At 37.8% G+C, this 24,611-nt stretch overlaps 1 protein-coding gene across 1 annotated transcript in view; it reads right to left on the bottom strand.

The window, feature by feature from the left end:
• Positions 1–5,852, bottom strand: part of CCDC88A (coiled-coil domain containing 88A) — a 116,920-nt gene extending 111,068 nt beyond the window's left edge. The window contains exons 1-2 of the mRNA XM_068966069.1: positions 5,790–5,852; positions 5,593–5,693 (exon numbers count right to left, since the gene is read on the bottom strand). Coding sequence (XP_068822170.1) covers positions 5,593–5,693; positions 5,790–5,852 — 164 coding nt within the window. The remainder of the gene's footprint in view (positions 1–5,592; positions 5,694–5,789) is intronic.
• Between the last annotated feature and the right edge of the window lie 18,759 nt (positions 5,853–24,611).

The raw sequence follows: 24,611 nt of genomic DNA, 5'->3' as shown, positions 1-24,611 counted from the left end.
GCACTCGCTATATGCTAAGCATTGTGCACAAACCATCCTATTTGATTCTTATAATAACACTGTGATTCTCTTTTTATCCTGTTTATAAATGAGAAAACTCAGAAGTGAGATAACACCAATAGAGATCATACAAAACCAAGCTGTGAAAGATCATGACTTGTTTGAGGAAACATGAACAGGCAAGTATGGTGACGTGAAACCAAGTCCACCTGATGCAAAGCCCAAATTCATTCCACTTTACCACACAGCCTACTATTCATTCATTCAAGGTAAGTGTAGCAAGAACCTACTGTGTATCAAGCACTGTGTTAGGAACAAAGATATAAAAGATATAGTCTTTGGTACCAAGACACTCACAGGTTAGTCAGTAGAGTCTAGCATACCAAAAACTGCTATTACCAAGGTATATATAGGGTCCTACGGAAGCACAAGGAGTGCTAAGCCTCAGATGGCCCAGGGAATGGCTGCAAAGCTAAAGAAAACACTAGTAAGGAGGTGGAGAGTGTTCTAAGGAAGGGAAATGTGTACAGAAAGGCACAGAGACATGTGAGAACACAACTTGTCTTTGGGAACTCTAAGTTTGCTCAATCCTCGGGCATGCACTGAGAACTGGTACTATGCAAAGATAAAAACAGAGAATCGGGCAGTAGCCAGATCTCAAAGTAGTCTAGACATTCCATAACGTGTTTACTCTGAAGGCAGAAGAAGGCTGCTGAGCCATCTCACAGATAGGAGTGACATGATAAAATCTGCATATTGAAAAATTTCCCATGATTACAGATGAGGAGACAACTTGAAGTGGGGCAAGCCAAAGGTAAGAAAACCAGTCAGGGGCTACTGCGTTAACCCTAGTCAAGGACACATCTGAGAAATACTTGGGAGGTAAACCAAAAACCAGGTAGAAAGAGAGCAACTCTGACTATATCATGAGTGCGTTCTTAAAGAAGTCAAAACAAAACAAAAAAAAAAACTGAACAAAAACTGTATGAGAGACCATACCAAAATTCAGAGTCAATGCCATACTTGGTAAGAAAACATGTATTTTATTAGACATTTGACAGTTACTTAGTCATGAAGTTAGCACAGTGTATTTTTGAATCTTAAGCACTAATAGAATAAAGGAAGATTTCTCAGTCAACTTCCTCTATTTAATGCCTTCTTTAGGTATACTTTATGAAGCTGCTTCTTCGGAAATACTTAAGCAGAAGTTGGATGACCATGTGTCACATAAGAATGATTTTCATGGTAGATGATTTTTTAAATCCCTTCAAATTCAAGATTTCTAAAAGAAATGCCATAAACAAGTATATCACAATTACTACATAATTCAAGTACTGTAGGGGTCTATCGAATGGGATTGAATCACAGAATTTCCAAATATGGTTTTGATATTATTAACAACTTTTCAGTACTTAAAACCCTAACATAACCATATTTTCAACTGCTTAGAGTAGTATGACTAAAATTATGAAATCAACTACAATGTCACAAATACCTTAAAAATTCACAGCAAGTAATATCCTAAATTGGTTGCAAAACTGCCTGACATCTCAAACAGGAAAATGATTATTTCCACTTCATTGTCACCAAGCCCTATGTCTGATAACTAGCACTGAAGAGAAAAGATCTCATCTGGTTGAAGTAGGAAAATGCCCTGCAGCATGCAGAAGAGCTGGCCATCATTACAGACCTCTAAATAGCTTCCTCTTCCCATTAGTTAGGGGGCTGATGCCTTGTCACAGGCTCTTACAGAGATTCTTTGATTCAAGGAGCTACTCAATGAAATTCAGGATTCATCTCTGAATAAAGTGAATCCCAAACCAGTGAACAGACTCTGAAATGATAAGGCAGAGTCATAAACTAGAATGAAGAGGTCCACTCTTTACTTTCAAATTCTGGGTCAAAAATGGCAAATCCAGAAGTCACTAAATTAATGAATATTCTTACTCTTTAGATGAAAAAAAAAAATTCTACCATAAGGATCCTATAATAAAATTCTGTCACATCTGAAAGCGGGAATACAAGACAGGTTTTAAGTATATAAACAGATTTTCACATCTGGCCAAGATGAAATTAAAGGAACCAAATTTACCCTCCTGCCTGAAACAACTGGGGGGGGCGGGGTGGGGAAGGACACAAAACATACGAAGCATTTTTCAAAACAATGGACACCAGGCAACAAAGAACAGTAGATCCTTCATAGATGGGAAACATACAAAATAAATCCTACCATTGTACCAGTTTATTGCCTTGAAAGAGTTTCTAGGCCGCAGAACAGGAATGGGAAACGGAGGCAGAGCACAGTGGTCTCCCTGAATCCAGGACACAGAACTTAGCCTGGGGACAGCAAGGTGACCTTCATATACACAGCAGAGCACCTAAGAGAGAGCTGCTCAGAAAGATCCAGAGATCTGCACAGGTTATCCCTCAAGTCTTTAGCTGAGTACTTATCAGTACATATGTGTGAAGAAACCATCCACGGGCAGTGAAAGAACCACTAAGAAGGATTAGAAGGAACACCACCCAGAGCACACAGAAGGCCAGGAACAGGTCCCTGTTCCCACTGCCAGAGTACTCAAAAGGGTTTTGCCTCAACAGTGCAACAAAGCAAAGTGGTACTGCCTAACACAACTTAAAAGCAAGATCTGAAAAGACCACTGTTTCCAAGTAACTTAACTGCATTCCAAAACAAAGCTCAAAAATATTTTTAATGAGATGCAAAAAAACCCTGCACCCAACAACAAAGTAAAATTTCAAATGTCTGGCATCTAATAAAAAAATTACCAGGTATGCAAAAAGCAAGGAAGCACAATCCATAGTGAGGAAAAAAATCAATCAAAACCAACCAAGAAACAGCACAGACAATATTAGAAGACATGAACATTAAGCCAATTATTACTGTACTCTCTATGTTCAAGAAGCCTCAGAAAAGACAAAACATGACATCTATAGACATGGAAGATATAAAAAAAGATTGAATTTTTAGAGATGGAACTACAGTATCTAAAATAAAAAACACACTGGATGGGACTAACAGCAGATTAAACGTTACAGAAAAAAAGGATTAATGAATTAGCAAGATTACCCAAAGTGAAACAGAGAAAAAGACTGAAAAGAAAACTGAATGGTATATCAACAAACATCAAGGAGCCTGATTTACATGTAACTGGACTTCCAAGGAGGAAAGGGGACAAAGAAAAGACATATATACATATATGCTTAAGAAATAATGGCCAGATTTTTTCCAAATTTGATAAAAACTATAAAACCACAGATCCAAGAAGCTCAATGAACTCCAAGCACAAGAAATGTCACACACACAAAATAATCCATATGCTGCATTTACAAACGGTTCTCACCCACAAATTCTATAACCAAACTTAATCTAGAAATTACTTTTAGGTTAACGTACTAGGTACAATTTCAACTGACAATTTAATATAATAAATCAAAAGTTAATTTGAGCAAAGTCCTCAGTAGAAATCTTAATGATTTCAAAATTAGCAAAATATAGCTTTTAAAACAATGTGTATTTTGTTGCCCTATTAGGTAAATAATTAGGTAATAAATTACAATAAATTTGTGTTGATCTCATAAGACACTTTTTAAAAAACTAAAACATATGTCTTTCTTTTTTTCTTAATTTTCTTTTCCTTTAATTTATACAGGTCATTCAGAACAGAATTAGGACACTGAAAAAACTTTTAAAGAAACTAAAAGGTGGAATTAAAAACAGAAGCAGATTTGAGGTTTGGAATGGAGCTAGTCTTCCCAAAAAAACAACCTGGCAACCACTATTTTGGAACACCATTACTTCAAAATATACACACACATATATATTTTAAGTATAAAACTATACCCAAAGTGGAAACAAGCTAAAGTGTCTGTTTTTGGCACCTCGGCTAACTATTCTGGCTTCAAAAAATATCCACTAAATATTTCTTGGAAAAAGAATCATTCAAATAAAAACCATGAAAGGAGAAAACTGATGTATTTTCCTATATTTATGAACACACCTTTTTTTTAGGGTTCAACATACAAACTCAAAATCTTCTGTCTAAAAACAAATGAGAAAAGAGACACAGGGGAACAAGTTCTGAGTATCTACTGTAATGGCTACCCTTCCTGTCATTTGTGTTCCCTAAAATAGAAGTTGGTTTAATTATTCTACCATTTTGCTTGGAAAATAGAGGGATATTTCAAAGATTAAAGATACTTCCATGGGAAAGCTGCCCAAAATATATTTATTATCCCTGGAAATAATTATGTCCACATTCCCTTTTCCTTTCTTAAGAAAAAAAACAAAAAACATTTAGATAACATATTTCTTTGGGTGCCTATACAAAAAGAAAAAACACTTTTGGAAACATGTAGTAGTTTAATACTTTGCTGTACGATCAACACATATATGAAAAACAACACAAAGTCTCTGAGCATACAGACTACAAGACTCTGAGTACACAGACTGAAGTTACAAGTGGAACAGTCATTTATGGATTTCACTATACCTTCTTTTAAGTAGAAAAATCTAAAGAGAAAACTAATACCAAAAATATACAGAATTGATCATTTTTATGTTAGGGTATTAGTCTATTAACAGTAGACTTATTCTCTGGTAACATTTACTAATAATGCACTAAATTCCCCACATATCTAACACAAAGAATATCTTAAAATAGAAAGTTTCAAACTACTCTTGTAATCAGGTAGTATTCAAGAGAAATAAGGCTAATACACATAATTTTGAGCACAGCTGTAATATTCACTACACTGATGTGCTGAGAATGCACCTAATGCTACAATATCTATGATAAAGAGTTTTTATTTCATTGACCCAGCTACCAATGTGATTTCGATATTCAACTGCCACCTCAAAAACACTTTTCTACTTAATTTAAAGCCAACATTATAAATATAAAAAACAAAGATTTGCCTACTAAATCATTAGCTAATTGTCATCAAGATTTCAATCACCTGCATTTCAAAACAAGCTCTAAGAACACCTTAAAATGATTCCCCAAATATTAATCAAATAATTCACACAATCAATCATCTAATCCGACTTTAGTTATTATATGCATTTAAATTACTTCCTACAGCAACAGTCTTCACCAATCAGAACTGCTATTTGAAATTCTTTTCTCTGAAATCTGTTACTTCACCAGTTTCAAAATTTGAGCCATTTATTTTTAGACACAAAGGTTAATAAGAAACATTCTGTACCAAATGCACATAACTTTAAAGTAAATGCTCCCCCCCCCCAGCCCCCCACCTCAGGAAACTATTCTAATTCTCCTCCTCATTTTACCAAATTATCAAAAAGGACACAATGTGGTTTGGATTTCAGCACTGAAGACAGTAAGTGACAATACATGATTTGCAGAACGAAAAATTAAAGTTTCACAATTTTAACAGGTATAATTACTGGCTTGTGATAAATGGGGTGGGCACGTAAGATTATCACCTTTCAAGGTGCAGTTCTTAAACCACCTGAATTTTTCTGATCAAAGATCTTAAAACATAGTCTCTAAGTTTACAGTGTGCAATTTAAAAAAAAAAAAGCTGCCTAGAAAGAAAAAACAGAGCACTTACATTTGAAGCATGACTTGGTTCAAGAATACCCCATCCACCAAAGCCACATACTCATCCAGGTTGGTCCCATTTCCTGCAGCCAGAGGTCCAAACGTTTTAACCTAGAACAGAAGGATCATTACGACACGAACGCCCACCTCCATCTCTGCAGCCACAAATAATGCAGCAAAATATGCAACAAATAACACCCCACTTACCCAAGTGACCAAGGGGCTGGTCATGAACTGCTCCAGAAGGGGAGTAAAAACCTCGTTCTCCATTTTACAGAGAATGTACTTGAAAAAAAAAGGAACTACCACAAAAAAACGCCTAGAGTATTGGTCACTAAACGCTGAAGAAATAAGTAGAAATCAATGAAAGTCTACTTTGGCACGGGAAGAAAATCCCATCGTGGAGAGGAAAAAAACTCTCCCTCCTCAAAAAACACCCTAGAGGGAAACGAATCGAAATCCCGAAAAGTGGCTTCGACAGCAGCCACGAGCGGCAGCCTGCGCTGGAAATGTCTGTACCGGGCGAGGAGGGGCAGAGAAAAGGCATCTGGAGGAGGAGGAAGGGAGAAGGGGCTGGAGCAGCAAGACAAAAAGCCCGTCAAGGTTGCCCAGCTCCTGGAAGAGCCAGACCAACGAGGCTGCCCCCAACGAATTAATCCCACCGTGGGCTAAATGAAATCCCACGTTAGATACTACGTTAAGGGTTCCGAGCGGCCGCCAGGCTAGACCTCAGTGTTCCGCTCAACACGTTCCACCCACCAGTGGGCATGGAACAGATTTGACCCACGGAGCTTTCCCTGCCTGCAGCCCCTCACCAACGACAGGCAGCACTCTCTCCTTCCCCCCGAGCACACACCATCTCTCAGCCGCCTTCGAGCCTCGCCGCCTGCCCCCTTCCCCTCCCGGGGGGTGGGGGCTTGAATGAGTGTCCCTAACCCCCCAGCTTCCCGAGCCCCGCCAGCCTTTTCAGTGCGCCTCTGGGAAGCCCTGGCACAAAATCACCGCCGCGCTCCAGCCTCCTCCTCCGCCCTCTCTAGAGGAGCCGGAGTAACGGCCTCAGAACCGCAGTGCCGCATCACACCCCGCTCCTTGCCGCTCAACTAGCGCCTCCAGCCAGCCGTCAAAGGGAGCGTGCAGCTCCCTCCGCGGCCATATCCTTCCGCCGACTCCCCGCCCCTCCCGCGCCGCAAGCCTCTGGATTGTGGGAGAAGAAAACCGCTGCATGAGCGCGCTCCCGAGTACGCGCGACCCCGGGCCGGCCCCGCCGCCGCCCAGATCCTAGCGACGGGCGCGGCGTGGACGCGCGCTCGCTGCAGCTGCTGCGGTGGCCGACTCCTCGCTCGCGCCCAGGATGGTTGCCAGGGCACGGGGGGGCGGGGATGGGGAAGGGAGAGGAAGGGGTCGGTCTGCTCGCTTGCTCATGCCTAATTATGGTTTATTTCCTCCCCGAGTGCTTTCTTTGATGTGTGAAGGAAAGAGAACGAAATCCCTCTCTTCTAAACATGAGGGATGCAGACGGCCTTTTTCGGACAGTTTGATCTGTTGAGCGTGCTTTCGCCAGCAAAACGGAGTAGGAAAACTCACTGCAGTAAATAGCAAAGAAGGGACTTGAGCCGCAAACTTGTTTGTTTTAGGGTTTTTTTCCTCTTTTTGCTTCTTTAAAAAATCCAGTCCATGAAAGCATGCATGCTCTTCAAAGTTGCACGTGAATGTAGTAGGGTTTTAAATAACCAAAGCTGCCTTTCAACATGTTGGTATTTTCTAACTGGAGCAAACGTGATTCAGACATTGTTGTTTGACTATTTGGTGATTGAAAAAAATCCAAACAAAAATCAAGAGCTACTAAGAGGAAACATTTGGAAGTCAGCCAAGTTGGGTGACAAATAAACAGATTACATATTTGTCATAAATCTTAATGCTGTGCACGACTGGAACCATCAAAGTAATTTTAACAGTTCCCCCACAAAATCAAATGTTATTCCTCTTCATTCTGAAGGAAAATAAGGCTTTTCCCTGGGACAAAATAGCATGCAAAAACATTTTTTTTAAGAAAATAAATATTATAGTTCTTCAGTGTGTGTTTACATAAATATCTACTTTGAGTACTTACATGATATTTTTAATTAGCAGTAAAAATGTGTCATAACACTGAATTAAGAACACAATTTCTTATTTAGGTTGTTGAGAACCTGGGTTCTAGAATCTTCTAAGTAAGTAAGTGAAGTCGCTCAGTCGTGTCTGACTCTTTGCGACCCCAGGGACTGTAGCCTACCAGGCTCCTCTGTCCATGGGATTTTCCAGGCAAATAGTACTGGAGTGGATTGCCATTTCCTTCTCCAATGGATCTTCCCGACCCAGGGATCGAACCCGGGTCTCCCGCATTGTAGACAGACGCTTTACCATCTGAGCCCTAGAATCTTATGCTGAATGCAAATCCAGGCTCTAATACTTAACAACTGTGTAAGCCTAGGCAAGTCTCTGAACCTCTCTGCACTTTACTTTCTTCACGTGTTAAACAGGGTTAACTTAATAGAGTTAAATAGCAACCTAGAGTAAGGGCTTTATACATATTATTGGTGTTTTCATTATTATTCCTCTCAAATTAAGAATCTTGAGGGAAAAAACTTGAAATGTAACCTGTCTTACTTCAGTTGCAGGAGGAAGAATCTTGCTTTGGAGAGCAGATAAATGCACCTCCCAAATTATCTTAATTAAAATTAGGATGCATTCATGTGGCACTTTGCTAAGTGATATACAGAGTAGAATCTTGCATTGCCCTGGCCAGTACACAAGTCCTTGGTCGTCCTGGTTGTTAGCAGTCTTTCCCCTTTGCTCTTGATGACTCTTTCTTAATCACAATCCCTTATTTGGAAACAGACCAAGAGTGAACAGGCACCAAGTAGGAAGAATTGCCATATGCCTAACTTGTCCACTTTTCTTTGTAATCTCTCAGAAGCCTGGCTAAAAACAACATGGAAGTGTTCATGCCTGTACTGTGGTTTGTGTTAAGACAGACCAACCTGCTTCATTCATAAAGGAAAACACCGTGAAGTTTAACACCAATGTGAGTTAAGGGCATTTTGGATGGTGATGACTGAAGGTTAGCCCAGGACTTGAAAGTTAAGATAGAATTGTTTATCCTCTTTACATTTAGTAGCTAGCCCTCATAGAAATCTGGATTCTCCTTTAGAACCAGATGGCCCCAGATGCTTCCTGGTCTATCTTTAGGTTTCACACACACACACACACACACACAAGCATGCAACAAAGAAACATGAGGAGTTAATTGTAAAAGCAGGAAGCTTTAGACCAGACGGAGGTCTGGAGTAACTTATTTGAAAACCTACCGATTCACAATTCTCTAGTTTAACAGCAGTCTTAGAAATGCTTTATAATATCTCAAGAGTACAATCAGGAAACTTCTCTGTCTGGCAAAAGAGGACTGCACATTATATACAACTTAATGGTCTTTGAATTGCAACATCCTGTAAGAATAAATCCCAAAGTTCTCCCTATCCTCCTTTCACTTAGGAAGAGATTTCTCAAGATTTCTTCAAGGTATTTTTTTTGTGTGCTTTGTAATTATGTGTCCTGAATTCATTCCTTCTTAGAACATTAAATCCCCAGGAAAGGACTTTGGAAAAATCATATCCATCTGGCTAGGGTCTAAAGCTCCACCCTCTTGTAAGCAGAAATTAAATGATTGGAATGGACCAGGATCAATTTAGAAATCACTAGAGAAAGATTCTTTCGGTCTATTATAATTGAGGCTTCCCTTGCAGGTTACACGTACATAACACGACCTGTGTACTAAGGGCACCCATTTTTACCTCCACCTTGATTTACACTACAGGAAGTGATAAACTCACTCAGAACCAGGCTCCTTGGTGACAAATATTTGCAAAGCTAATCACATCCATAAGCTAGTATAATAAATGTCATAAATACAGTAGCAGAATGGCATTGTTATTTAGAATAGCTGAAAATGAAAATAACCCAAATGCCCATTGGCTGATAATTGAATAAATTAAATGTGGTATATCTATAAAATGGAGTATTATTTGGCAATAAAAAGCAATGAAGTACTAACACATGCTAAGTATGGATGAACTTTGACAACATTATGCTAAGCTAAAGAAGTCCGTCACAAAGGCCTGTCACATATTGTATGATACCATTTATATGAAATGTCCAGAAGAAACAAGTCTATAGAGACAGAAAGCAGATTAGTGTCTGTCTAGGTCTGGGGAGGTTGGGAGGAAATGGGATTCATGATTTAGGGGTGTGGGTTTCAAGAAAATACTCGATGACTGTTGTGATGGATACAAAATACTGTGGATATACAATAATCACTGAATTGGACACCTAAAATGGCTGAATTGTCAATTAGTTCTTAAAAAAAGAAATAGCATCATTGCTTCATGAATATTTAAAAACAAAATGCCAGGTCATCAAGAAATCCAATCTCTCAAAGATTTTTCAAAAGGGTCTCTAAGTCCCCTTGATGTAAAGAATAAGATTTTAAATTCACCTTAGAATATAGAATATATATGTTTTAATTATCAAACATAGTTTTAAGAGAAACATAATATGATGACAAAGAGAAGGTATATTACCTAATTTCTTTGAGCATCTGTTCCCTCAGCTGTAAAATTGGATACTGGTTTCATTCCCTGCTGCTGCTAAAGTTGCTTCAGTCGTGTCCGACTCCGTGCGACCCCATAGATGGCAGCCCACCAGGCTCCCCCGTCCCTGGGATCCTCCAGGCAAGAACACTGGAGTGGGTTGCCATTTCCTTCTCCAATGCATGAAAGTGAAAAGTCAAAGTGAAGTCGCTCAGTCGTGTCCGACTCATAGCAACCCCATGAACTGCAGCCTATCAGGCTCCTCCGTCCATGGCATTTTCCAGGCAAGAGTACTGGAGTGGGGTGCCAGTGCCTTCTCCGGGTTTCATTTCCTAAGGACATCTAATTAGTGTACTTGTAGTTCTGTTCTATATCTCAAATGGGCAGAAGAAAGTAAAGTTGGAAGAGATGACAGGGCAGAGAAAGGAATCCTCTTCTTAGCCTGGTCATCAGTAAACTGAAAGTCACTCAGTCACGTTCGACTCTTTGCAACCCCATGAACTATACAGTCTGTGGAATTCTCCAGGCCAGAATACTGGAGTGGGTAGCTTTTCCCTTCTCCAGGGGATGTTCCCAACCCAGGAACTGAACTGGGGACTCCAGCATTGCAGGTGAATTCTTTACCAACTGAACTATCAGGGAAGAGTGAATGTCACTCAGTGGTGTCCAACGCTTTGTGACCACATGGACTATACAGTCCATGGATTCTCCAGGCCAGAATACTGGAATGGGTAGCCTTTCCCTTCTCCAGGGGATCTTCCCAACCCAGGTATCGAACCCAGATCTCCCACATTGCAGACGGATTCTTTACCAGCTGAGCCGCAAGGGAAGCCCTATCTACAATGATTCCTCTCAAATGCCCTAATGCTGTATTCTGAACAAGGTGAACCATCACAAATTCATCATTACATTCCATGCTTGTTGTTGTTCAGTCATGTCTGACCCTGCAACCTCATGGACTGCGGCTCGCCAGGCTTCCCTGTCCTTCACCATCTCCCAGAGCTTACTTGAATTCATGTCCATCGAGTCGGTGATGCCATCCAACCATCTCACCCTCTGTTGTCCCCTTCTCCTCCTGCCTTCAATCTTTCCCAGCATCAGGGTCTTTTCCAATGAGTCAGCTCTTCGTATCAGGTGGCCAAAGTATTGGAGCTTCAGCATCAGTCTTTCCAATGAATATTCAGGATTGATTTCCTTTAGGATTGACTGGTTTGATCTCCTTGCAGTCCAAGGGGCTCTCAAGAGTCTTCTCCAACACCATAGTTGGAAAGCATCAGTTCTTCGGTGCTCAGCCTTCTTTATGGTCAAACTCTCAAGTCCATACATGACTACTGGAAAAACCATAGCTTTGACTATATGGGCCTTTGTTGGCAAAGTAATGTCTCTACTTTTTGATACACCATTTATGTTTGTCATAGCTTTTCTTCCAAGGTGCAAGCATCTTTTAATTTCATGTTACCATCCCCTGAAATGCTCATTCCTAAGTTCTAACAAAGTGAACTCCCAACCTTCAGGATTCCAGGGTCACTTTCTCTGAAGCATTCCTCTTCCACGGGATAAGTGGTGCCTGCAGATGATCTAATCTCCATTTGTTTCTGTAATATACTCTGAATGGCATGTGTTTGCTGACATGTTCTTCTGGATAGATAGGGAAATCCTGAAGAATGACCTCATTTTATTAATCTTTGTATCCCTGGCCTTTAGGACTGTGCCTTGCTCTTATGGGAACTCTTGGTCAGTGAGTCAGAGTCTTCCTTCAACCATGGTGACCAGTTTAAATTCCTGACAATTGTCAACAGCTCACAGATGAGCAACTTCCAAGAACTATTCTAGTTAACTAATGACCTAGAGGAAGCATTAGCTGAAGATAACACTTGCCAGTGAACGTGAAGAACTGAAAAGATACTGAGATTATAAAACACATGGCTTTCAAGACAGATTTTGCCAAAGTCCATAATTTTTTTCCCTCAAGGAAAAACATAGAGGGATACATAAATATCATGCAATCTTTCATTTCTTAGCATATGATGATATGTCTCCAATACCCAAATTGTTTTCCATTTGTTATCATTTAATGAAATCTTGTAGAAAGGTGTTATTATTGTTTAAGCTTTATTGAACAGAAATGGATATTTTATTAAAGAAATATGTCATTGCAATTGACCTAAAATATTGTGTCATGCTTTTAATATAACAATATATTCAGAGGCTCTTTAGAAGTATGAGGGTGTTTGACCTGTCCTCACAGGTCCCAGACAACTATGTTTTGAGTTTTTACTTTGAAGAGTTTTCCTATCTTCTCTCCTGGCTCTTCATTTTTGTTGCTGAGACTCTATCAAGAGTCCCCATTTAAATCTGCAGCTACTAATTTTCTATCTGCAGGAAATTCACAGATTGTGAAAACAGTCTGAAAGAAGTAATAATTTTTGAGTGAGAACCTGATGGACTCTCCTATGAGTAAAGTCTATGAATTTGTGATGTGCCTAAAAGTAATGTGTAATGTTTTGGCTGTGGTCTGACATGAAATAATCTTCTAAGTTAATGGTCACTTGTCAGGTATTTCCAGGGTATGATTGTCATAGCATGTGTTCAGTTCCTTGTATTTGTATGATTTCCTCCCCCTCCTTTAATTCCTTGAATCTGTGCAATAGGTGGTGATGACTCATTCCTACTTAAGATGCTACTGATGGAAAGACAGCAAACAAATAGAAGCTTGATAAACAGAGGAGAAAATAAAAACATGTATGGAAAAGGGAAAATTTTATAAAAATGGACTTTTAAAAGGTGGAAAAAAATCACTCTCCTATTCTGATGGTAAATCTTTATGATCTTAGAGGCAAACATTAGCAATACTTAGTTAAGAAAGAACTTGTCTGTGTCAGAGCAAATGATGGAGCATTAATAAAAGAGACAAAACTTCCATGTGGCAGGAAGTACCCTCACAGTGGAGGAAGACCACAGAAATACAATTGATAAATTATATACCGTGACACAAAAGCTTAAGACCTTCTGATAAAAGAAACACAAACTGGCTATTCTTGGGTATAATAATACCATTTTAGGGAGTCATTTGAATTTGTCACACAGCATTCCCTTTGGGGTAAATCAGCAAGTCAATTCCACATAAGGTACCAGTAGTGCTCTGAGGCTGCTGAAAATAAATGAGGGCTAAAACAAATACTTCTAATCATAGAAAAAAATGTAGGTCTGCTTTCATATAAAAATATGAATTACAAATGATGAACACTGCAAATGAGGAAATATGAAAGCGTTTTATTTCCTTCTGTCAAATGACAGTAGGAAGATGTGTTAAAAATGCATATGCAAATATAAGAGACTATGTATTTGATGTTCTGCTGCTTAAAGTTAAAATTCATGCAAAACTTAAAAAAATTTTAATGTGAATATTTTTATTTTCTAATTTTCAATTGAGATATGCCAGTTGAATATTTTCTTAAAATAGTAGCTTCAGAAGAATTCTCAGAGTTAATTTTATTCCATGAATTTTGTAAAGATCTTTTGTTTCCCAAACCAAAAAAGCAGTATGAAATATTCAGTTATGTGAAACTAAACATATTCCATATTTTTAAAATTATCAATAATACATTTCATTGTCCTATTTGGAAAAATCAACAACACAAAAAAATGAAACAAAAAAAAAATCAAGCCTATAATTCTACCACTCAGAAGTTAATACATTTCTGCATATAATTCATATTATTTTAAAAAACTGTACCACTCTCAAAACACCACTAGGAAATATAACTATGATCAAAATTTGAACATGTATCTCAGTTTAAATTATTCAATAAATGGAACTCAAATAAAATTTTAATAATGATATTCATCATATGTTAAGTGTATAGAACTACCAGGTTACCAATTTTTAAAACATCAACCCCCAAATTTCTGTAACCATATCTAAAACTTGGCTAATAAATCTTGTAAAAGAATAAAAATGAATTCTCTGGGTTTAAAGCAAAACTGGGATTGAGTTCTATATTGGTCAGTGTATTCTCACTTTCTTTATTAGTCAACATTGATTGAGTTACTGTGTGTGTAAGATAGCATATGGACTATAAGATTCAAAGAAGTATCCAAATGAGGCCAAAATAAATAAAATGACAAATATATCATTCAATCAACTATTTCAAAGGTCAGCAAAGTTTTCTGTAAAAGGTCAGATAGTAGATATTCTAGGCTTTGTGGGCCATAAAGTCTCTGTGGCAAGTACCCTCTCTGCCATGGCTGCACAAAGCACTTATAGACTACGCAAAAGAAACAGGTGTTGCTGCACTGTAGTAAAACTTTATTTGCGGAAAATAAAGGTTTGGTTTTGTCAGGCCATAGTTTGTCCCCTGTAAACTAGCAGTCACTTTATTTATATTGGATGCAAAGAAAATAAAAAACAGGGTTGAATTTTTTCCAGTCAAGTCATTAACTTTCTGAATAATCAACTCTATTGCATATATATTCTGGAAGTGTGGAAGAGTTTGTCTACAAGTTGCTTGGAAACAGAATTCCATTATTCCAGTGCATCGGATATAGCTCAAACAGCTTTCTCTCTCTCATCATGTTACCATTGGAAACCAATCCCCTGGATATAAAATTATTTGGGGGGCATTCTCTTGAGTCTCAGCAGGAAAGAGGGGTTACCTTTGAAGTGGTTAAAAGGGGAATTTACTGAAGGGATGGCTTAGAGAGCTGTGGAGAGTTAAGTGAACCACCAGGATGGAGAAGCACCGAGGGAAGAGCAATACCAGGAGGGCTTCTACCCCTCTGCCAAAGGGTTCGGGGAGGAGGAAATTGTTCTTCTGGAACCCCGAAAGACTGTCGTCTTGGAAGAGGAACCACTGGACAGGAACTGTGTCCACAGAGAACAGAGCTACTGAAATCATCAGGCTGCAGAAGAAGAAATGGGAAAGAATATCCCAACCTCTGTCTTTCTCACTTATGTTGCTGGCCAATGATCCCCACTGCTGAACCCCATGAGAAGCAGAGAGCAAGAGAACTCAGGTGATGTGACTCTCTGGCACAGAGCTGCATGTGGAAAATGTGGATAACACCTGGAACCATGTCTTTAGATTCTTTGATAGCCATCAGTTCAGTTCAGTTCGGTCGCTCAGTCGTATCCGACTCTTTGCGACCCCATGAATCGCAGCACGCCAGGCCTCCCTGTCCATCACCATCTCCCGGAGTTCACTCAGACTCACGTCCGTCGAGTCCGTGATGCCATCCAGCCATCTCATCCTCTGTCATCCCCTTCTCCTCCTGCCTCCAATCCCTCCCAGCATCAGAGTCTTTTCCAATGAGTCAACTCTTCTCATGAGGTGGGCAAAGTACTGGAGTTTCAGCTTTAGCATCATTCCCTCCAAAGAAATCCCAGGGCTGATCTCCTTCAGAATGGACTGGTTGGATCTCCTTGCAGTCCAAGGGACTCTCAAGAATCTTCTCCAACACCACAGTTCAAAAGCATCAATTCTTCGGCGCTCACCCTTCTTCACAGTCCAACTCTCACATCCATACATGACCACAGGAAAAACCATAGCCTTGACTAGCCATACAAGTTGGCAATTCTTATCAAATGAATCTTTGGTGCCATGCCATGATGAAACATGAGGGAGTGAATAAATATGTTAAGATGTTAAGAATAAAATGCCATAAAATGTGTGGCATGTCATTTGACATATAAGATATGTTAATGCAAAGTATAAACCAAATCTCTTTTTTTAGACTAACAAATATATAGTATCAGTATCCTGCAATGTCTTGCACATAGTATGTACTCTATATTAGTTGAATGAATAAATTAGTTGATAATTAATTTTTCATAACTTTCATTTAAAGAACTTGACTTTTATGTAGCAGGAAATTTAATTTATTAGGAGATGTTATTTTAAAAGAAAATAGCAAGATTAATGTGACAATGGGGCACTGGCACTGGTGTTGTCTCTTATCTGCGTCCTTCACTCACAGTAAAAAGCAGAAGTACTATACACAAACCAACTTGCACTAAAACCTATTCATTCAACATTTAGAATGAATCCTCATTTGAAATCATTTAGTCATCGTTCTGTTTAATAAAAGCAAAATGGATAACAAATCAGAGTTATACCCTTTACTTATATCTGACAAAGTTTAATTAGCATCTTCCAAATTCTTTGTGAAATCAACATGGTAATGACTGAAATAGTTAGTAGATAATACCAACTAGAGCTCCTATAGTTAATACATTAATCCTATGATGACTTTGACTCTAAATTAGGAAGAAATTATTTGTATGTAACTGTTACTTGTTCTGTAGAAATTTACTAATGTAAGTGTGAAAAATTAAATTTTCTAGTCCTGAATTGAGCATATTTTGATCCCAGAAGGCTTTAGATTTCATGCCCCTTCTTTTTAGTTTGAGACATGGTAATAGTATATCAATTACATTACAGCTACGAACAGTTTTTGAGTTTTGGTAGTTCTGAATTAGTTACCCATCTGTCTGCATCTCCTTCATTTTATCTTTTGTTTACCATGGCCCTATCTTACTCATACTTACATTTTTTTAAACTAAGGTCATAAGAACAATGGCCATATTTTTCCTGTAGCTTGATGTGAAAACACTTTGCTCTTACTCATTTTGCAAGAGCATATCAAATTACATAGAATTGGCAAAAATCAACATGATTTTGTGAAGAGCAAATCCTGCCAAACTAATTTCTTTTCTTCTTGTTTTTTTTTTTTTTTTTAACCAACTGCAGGACCTGGCAGATGGTATAGCAATGACCACCTCTACAAAACATCATCTGTGTCTACTTACCAGTATATATATCATGTGTTTTTTAACATACTCTGGTGCTCAAGTCTGAGGTAGAACCACGAAAGGAATGCTTGCTCTCCCTTCATTGCACTCCTGAATGCTGATCTCAGCATCAAAGCGTCAATGAGACTGAAATCAGTGCCTGAGTGTGCCAAGTACACACAGACTGTAGATCACCCTTGTCTCCTGAGAAGCAAAAAAGTAGAATTCCACCTGGTCTAGAAATCAAGTAACCTGGTGCTTCCAGGATTTCTCCAAACTATAACACAATATCCCTGTACTTCTGCACTAAAGGACCCGCACCTGGACAAAATACCACAAACAAAATAACAAAACAAAAAACCTGGCCACTAAGAAGCTGTGGAAAAATTAAAATTCACCAAAAAAACTCTATATATTTCAAAAATAATCTTTTAGTAACATCAAGTGCTTCCTAAACTCATGGAAAGCACCACCCACATGCCTCAGCTGTAATGTCAGTCTAAAATTTTGTTCAACAGGTTTTGTCCACTATGAGAGCTTTCTGTTCAGTTCTTTTTCTTTTGTGTATTCAGTGAACATGCATTGTGAGTAATTATTATGAGCCAGGCACTGAGGATACAGAGGTGAATAAGATGTTTCCTTATGATACATGAACCCTCACAGACCTTACAGTCAGCTAGGAAATACAGACAAAGTGATTATTCTTAAACAGTGCAATGTGTGATGGGTAGTACTTGAGGAAGAAACAAGGTTCAGTTTTAGTGGAAAGCAAAGAAAGGCTGCACAGAGAGATGACCTTTTATCCAGGCCTCGAATAAAAAGTAGATGTTCAGTGGGAAGGGAAAGTCCAGGGCATTTCAGGTAGAAGGAAAACAGAAGTAACATATCAAAGTACAGAAGAGCACGGTGTCTTCGGGCGTCATGAATAGCTTTCTGTGGAGAAAGAACGTAGTTTCCCAGGGGTGGAGACGAGTGGGAAATGAAAGTTGAGGTCATACTATGAAGAAACCAAAATATCATACTCAAGAGCTAGTCTTAGTCAAATAAAGCTTAAAAAAAACCCAAACAAACAAGTGAATGGTATCAGATTTCTCTTTTAAAAAGAAAATTCTAGTAGTACAGTAGTGAGGGGATTGGAAAGAGGTGAGGCTGCAGGCAGAGGAACCAGACAGGAATTCCTCCTACTAAAGTTTTACAGATTCAATACACACTGCTTTCGTTTGTTGCAAGTTTAACACTGACTTTCTTGAACTTTGTTGACAGACAAGAGGTTATAAATACTACCACCCATCAAACAGCTTGTTCTTGTTGCCCTCTATTGGCAGAAAGGAAAAGTAATTACTGCTTGGGGCATTATTTCAGATTCATTTGCTGGTGGAATTTAGATTTCCCTGAAATAATGTTTGTTCTGTTTGGTGATATAAAAACACATGCCATTCCAAGGTATATATCTGAAGAAAATAAAAACACTAATTCAAAAAGATGCACATACTCCAGTGTTTATAGCAGCGATATTTACAATAGCCAAGATTATGAAAGCAACCTAAGTGTCCATCAACAGTTGAATGGATAAACAGGATGGGATACACACACACACACACACACACACACACACACACACACACACACAGGCACACACGTGACGGAATACCACTCAACCATAAAAAATGAAAAATTTCCATTTGCAACAACATGAATGGATGTGGAGAGCATTATGCTTAGTGAAATAAGATAGAGGAGGACAAATACTGTAAGTTTTCACTTCTATGTCGAATCTAAAAAATAAAACAAACTAGTAAATATAACAAAAAAGAAACAGACTCATAGATACAATGAGTGGTTACCATGGGAAGAGGGAAGGGAGGAGGAGCAAGATATGGATGGGGATTAAGAGAGACAAATTATGCATAAAATAAATAAGCTAAAAGGATATATTATACAGCAAGAGAATATAGCCAATATTTTATAATAACTGTAAATGTATAATCTTTAAAAATTGTGAATCACTGTTTGTACACTTCAAATTCATATGTTATAAACTAACTATACTACAATAAAAAAAATGCCAGCATTAATACAAATATATATGTATGCTATCATGGAGGTTTTGAGTCATCCTCCATACACTATTAAACAACAACTACAAACAAGATTTCTCCTTCTTTGAAATTCAAGTTAATCATAAATTTCATTGCAACCAAGTGCCAGTTAAATGTGCTAAGAATAAAGGATACAAAAAAGAATCTCAAGATGTTCATAACATGATATTAGAAATAAAATTAAGATACCACTAATGTAGTGATCTAAATGTATAATAAGAATATGTATTATATAAAATGCTCTATGAGAAATACAGGTAATTTATATCGGTGTCCTGAACACTATTATAATTATACATCTTAATATATTCAGCATTAATCACACTAAGACAAACTATAACTTATATTTATATAAATTGACCTGTAACAGTATGTCTTACAGGTGTCTATAATCAGATATTATAGATAAATACAAAAAGGATAAAAATGAAAAAAGAAAAATAAAAGAAAGAAATTGGAAAAATTCCACCCATAATCCCATCTACTTAGATGCTTTCAAATTGTCATACAGATATGCACACACACACACAATCACACACCTGTGGGATCAAACAATAGACAATGTATAGTACTCTTTTTTTCCCACATAACAATACACCAAGACTATATTTACACATCAATAAAAACTTTTTAGAATATAATTTGAATCAGAAAAAAAATTAAAGTTTTTTTCCTATTTTCAGATATTACTGACTTATATGTAAGTTTAAGGTATACAACGTGATGCTTTGATGCACATGTAAATAACAAAATGATTTACAGTAAGGTTAGATAATACCTCTGTTCCTTCACTATGCTGTACATTAAATCCCTAGAACTTATTTATCTTATAGCCAGAAGTCTATATCCTTTGATCAAAAATCTCTTCATTTCCCCCAGCCACCAGCCCCTGGCAACCACCAATTCTATTCTCTATTTCCAGGAGATTTTTAAATTCCACATATAAGTGAGAACACATGATATATCTCTTTTTGTTTGACTTTTTTCATTTAGCATAATTTTCCCAATGTCCATTCATGTTGTCATAAAAGACAAGATTTCTGTTTTTTTTATGGCTTGATAATATTTCAGTGTGCATGTGTTTGTGTGTATCACACTTTTTAAAATTAATCTGTTGTTGATGGACACTTAGGTTGTTTCCACGAACTTAAATAATTTGAATGATGCAGTAACATGGAAGTGCAGATATTTCTTTTTAAGATCCTGATTTCATTTCCTCTGGATATATACCCAGAAGAGGGATTGCTAGATCATATGGCAGTTTTATTTTTAATTTTCTAGGGAACCTCCATACTGTTTTCCATAGTGGCTATACCAGTTTACATTCCCACTAAGAGTGCAAAAGGAGTCCCTTTTTTTTTTAATAGCCCCATTAACACTTGTTATAACTTGTCTTTTTAAGAATAGCCATTCAAAGAGTTTTAAGGTGATCTATCATTGTGATTTTGATTTGCATTTCCCTGATAATTAGTGGTGTTGAGCACTCTTTCACATACCTGTTAACCCTTTGTATGTCTTCCTTGGAAAGTTTCCTTTTCAGTCCTCTGTCAATATTTTAATCAGATTGATCTAATGTTGAGTTGTATGAGTTCTTTATATATTTTAGATATTAACTTCTTATCAGATATATGATTTTCAAATGTTTTCTCCCATTTCAGAGGTTGCCTTTTCATTTTGCTGTGTAAAAAGTTTTGTAGTTTGATGTAATCTCACTTGTTTATTGGAGTAGGAAATGGCAACCCACTCCAGTATTCTTGCCTGGAAAATTCCATGGACAGAGGAGCCCGGTAGGCTACAGTCCATGGGGTTGCAAAGAGTCGGACATGACTGAGTGGCTTTCACTTGTTTATTTTTTCTTTTGTTTTTAGTGCGTGTATGTGTGCCAAGTCACTTCAGTCGTGTCTGACTCTTTGAGACTCTATGGACCATAGCCCACCAGGCTCCTCTGTCCATGGGATTCTCCAAGCAAGAATACTGGAGTGGGTTGCTATTTACTCCTCCAGGGAATCTTCCCAACCCAGAAACTGAACCTGCATGTCCTATGTCTCCTGCATTGGCGGGCGTGTTCTTTACCATTAGTGCCACCTGAGAAGCCCTTTTGCTTTTAGCATCATGTTCAAAAAATCATTGCCAAACCAAAGTCAAGGAGATTTTTCCCTATGTTTTCTTCTTGTAGTTTTATAGTTTGGGGCCTAAAATTTAAGTTTTAAGCAATTTCAAGTTGATTTTTGTGAGTATTATAAGACAGAGGTTTAATTTCATTTTTCTTGTGAATATCCAGTTTCCCCAGTACTATTTATTGAAGAGATTATCTTTTCCTCATTGAGATTTCTTAACTCTTTTGCATGTGTGAGTTTACTTCTGGGCTCTCCGTTGTTTTTTTTTTTCCCCCATTGGCCTATGTGGCTGTTTTTAATGCCAGTACCATACTGTTTCAGTTACTATAGCTTCGTAATAAAGTTTGAAATTAGGTATTGTGATGCCTCCAGCATTGTTCTTTTTTCTTGAGATTGCTTTGGCTATTTGGGGTCTTTTGTGCTTCCTTATGAATTTTAAGATTATTTTTTCTATTTCTGTGGGAAATAGGAATTTTCATAGGGATTGCATTGAATCTTTATATCACATGAGGTAGTCTGGACATTTTAGCAATATTAACTTTTCTAGTCCATGAACACAGACTATCTTTCTATTTATTTGTATCCTCTTAAATTTCTTTCATTGATGTCTTATAGTTTTCAGTGCACAGATCTTTCACTTTTTTGTTTAAATCTCTTAAATATTTTATTGTTTTGATGCCATTGTTTTCTTAATTTCTGTTTCAGATGGTGTTTTTTAGTGTATAAGACAGCTAAATTTTATGTTTATTTTGTATCCTATGACTTTACTGAATTTGTTTATTAGTTGTAAATGGTTTTTGGTGGAGTCTTTAGGGTTTTCAAACAGCCTTTCCCTTCTTCAGGGATCTTCCTTAGGAAGATCTAACCCAGGGATCGAACCCAGGTCTCCCACATTGCAGCAAGATTCATTACCAATTGAGCCACAAGGGAAGCCCAAGACTACTGGAGTAAGTAGCCTATCCCTACGCGAGCAGAGCTTCCCAACCCAGGAATCGAATCGGGGCCTCCTGCATTGCAGGCAATTCTTTACCAACTGAGCTATCAGGGAAACCCTTTCAAACAGAGACGATTTTATTTCTTCCTTTGTGATTCCAGTGCTTTTTGTTTTTCTTGCCTAACTGCTCTGACTAAAACTTCTAGTACTCTGCTGAATAAAAGTGATGAGAGTGGGGCACTCTTATCTTCCAGAAAAGCTTTCAACCTTTCAACATTTAATATGGTGTTCAGTTCAGTTCAGTTCAGTCGCTCAGTCGTGTCCGACTCTTTGCGACGCCATGTATCGCAGCACGCCAGGCCTCCCTGTCCATCACCAACCCCCGGAGTTCACTCAGACTCACTTCCATCGAGTCAGTGATGCCATCCAGCCATCTCATCCTTTGTCGTCCCCTTCTCCTCCTGCCCCCAATCCCTCCCAGCGTCAGTCTTTTCCAGTGAGGCAACTCTTCCCATGAGGTGGCCAAAGTACTGGAGTTTCAGCTTCAGCATCATTCCTTCCAAAGAAATCCCAGGGCTGATCTCCTTCAGAATGGACTGGTTGGATCTCCTTGCCGTCCAAGGGACTCTCAAGAGTCTTCTCCAACACCACAGTTCAAAAGCATCAATTCTTCGGCGCTCACCCTTCTTCACAGTCCAACTCTCACATCCATACATGACCACTGGAAAAACCATAGCCTTGACTAAACAGACGTTTGTTGACAAAGTAATGTCTCTGCTTTTCAATATGCTGTGTAGGTTGGTCATAATAGTTGCAGTCTGTCTTACAATGCCATTATTATATCAAGGGTGTTCCCGCCACACCTAATTTGTTGACAGTTTTGTCACTAAAGGATGTTGAATTTTGTGGAATGCATTTTCTATATTTATTGAGATGACTTTTAAAATATTTTATTCTATTAAATGACAAATCATACTTATTGATTTGCATAATGTTAAACCATCTTCATGTCCCAGGAATAAATCCCACTCGATGATGGTACATGTGATTCATTTTTTTATTGTGGTAAAATATAAATAACATAAAACTTACCTGGTGGTTCAGAAGGTAAAGAATCTGCCTGCAATGCAGAAGACCCAGGTTCAATCCCTGGGTCAGGAAGGTCCCCTGGAGAAGGAAATGGCAACCCATTCCAGTATTCTTGCCTTGAGAATTCCATGGACAGAGGAGCCCGGATAATAACAAACGAACTTAAGTACTACATTACAAATGAATGACATAATCTTACTGAAAGAGGAAAGATAAAAACTAACCTAGGGAACTTTGAACAACAGTATTTGGCCTATACAGTTGACTCTTGAACAGCACAGATCTGAACTGCACTGGTCCACTTGTAGGGGGATTTTTTTTCAGTGAATACATCACCAATTTTTTTTGAGATCTGTGACAAACTGAAAACTGCACAGATGAATGGCATAGCATAGAACTATCCAAAACATCAATCAAAAGTTATGCCAGTAATGCATAAAATATATAGATATACATATCATATACAAACTATGTGTTAGCTGTTTGAATTATTGGTAAGGCTTTGTGGAATCTAAGGGCAGTCATATCTCAGAAAGAGCATGGGATAATACAATGGTTAGCAACCAGGAACCCAGGAAATGCCTTCTAGTATCTTGTCCTGTTTCTCTGTTTAATTTTCATTGTTCTGCCTAGCAACTGTCTCTGCTACTCAGTTCACATGTCAGGTTAACCTGTATCCCAGCTTCAAAGTTTTAAAATTTCCTTCACTTGAAATAGTAGCTCAGTCTGAATAAGAATATTATGGTACCAATTTCAAATTCCTAGTAGAAAGAATCTGATGATCTCAATTTAAGTCAGACCTCTACCCATGGTTTCATCATCTGTGACCAAGGAATGAAGTCATGTAAACAGAAATAGGGTTGTCTGGGGCCCATAGTGTGGAGAATGAGTTAAGCTAGGTCATTGTAAGATAAGCCAGTACCCAAAAGAACTTAATATAATTGCTGAGTGGAAACCAAAAAGAGCCATGTATAATGCAATCTCATTTCAGTAAAATAGAACAAAAGTATCTATGTACAAATACATGTTTATTGCTAATACTTATATTAGAAAAGTCAAGAAAGACATCAGTGAGTAGGAAAAATATTTTTTGTTTATTCACTTTTAAAATTAATTTTTATTGGAGTACAGTTGCTTTAAATTCTTGTGTTAGTTTCTACTGTACAACAAAATGAGTCAGCTATATATGAAAAATACTTTTTAATTTTTAAATATTCATTGATATAATTTCAGACTTACAAGAGTTGTAAAAATAGTATAAAGAATTTTTGTATGCCCTTAACTCAATTTCCCCAAATTTTAAATGTAACATAACCCTCATTAAAATGATCAAAATCAAGAAAATACCACCAATAAATACTACTAATTAATCTAT

The sequence above is a fragment of the Capricornis sumatraensis genome, chromosome 1, assembly GCF_032405125.1.
Source record: "Capricornis sumatraensis isolate serow.1 chromosome 1, serow.2, whole genome shotgun sequence".
Classification (NCBI taxonomy): Eukaryota; Metazoa; Chordata; class Mammalia; order Artiodactyla; family Bovidae; genus Capricornis; species Capricornis sumatraensis.
The sequence above is the reverse complement of the archived record's forward strand: the minus strand, read 5'-3'. Positions and strand labels throughout refer to the sequence as shown.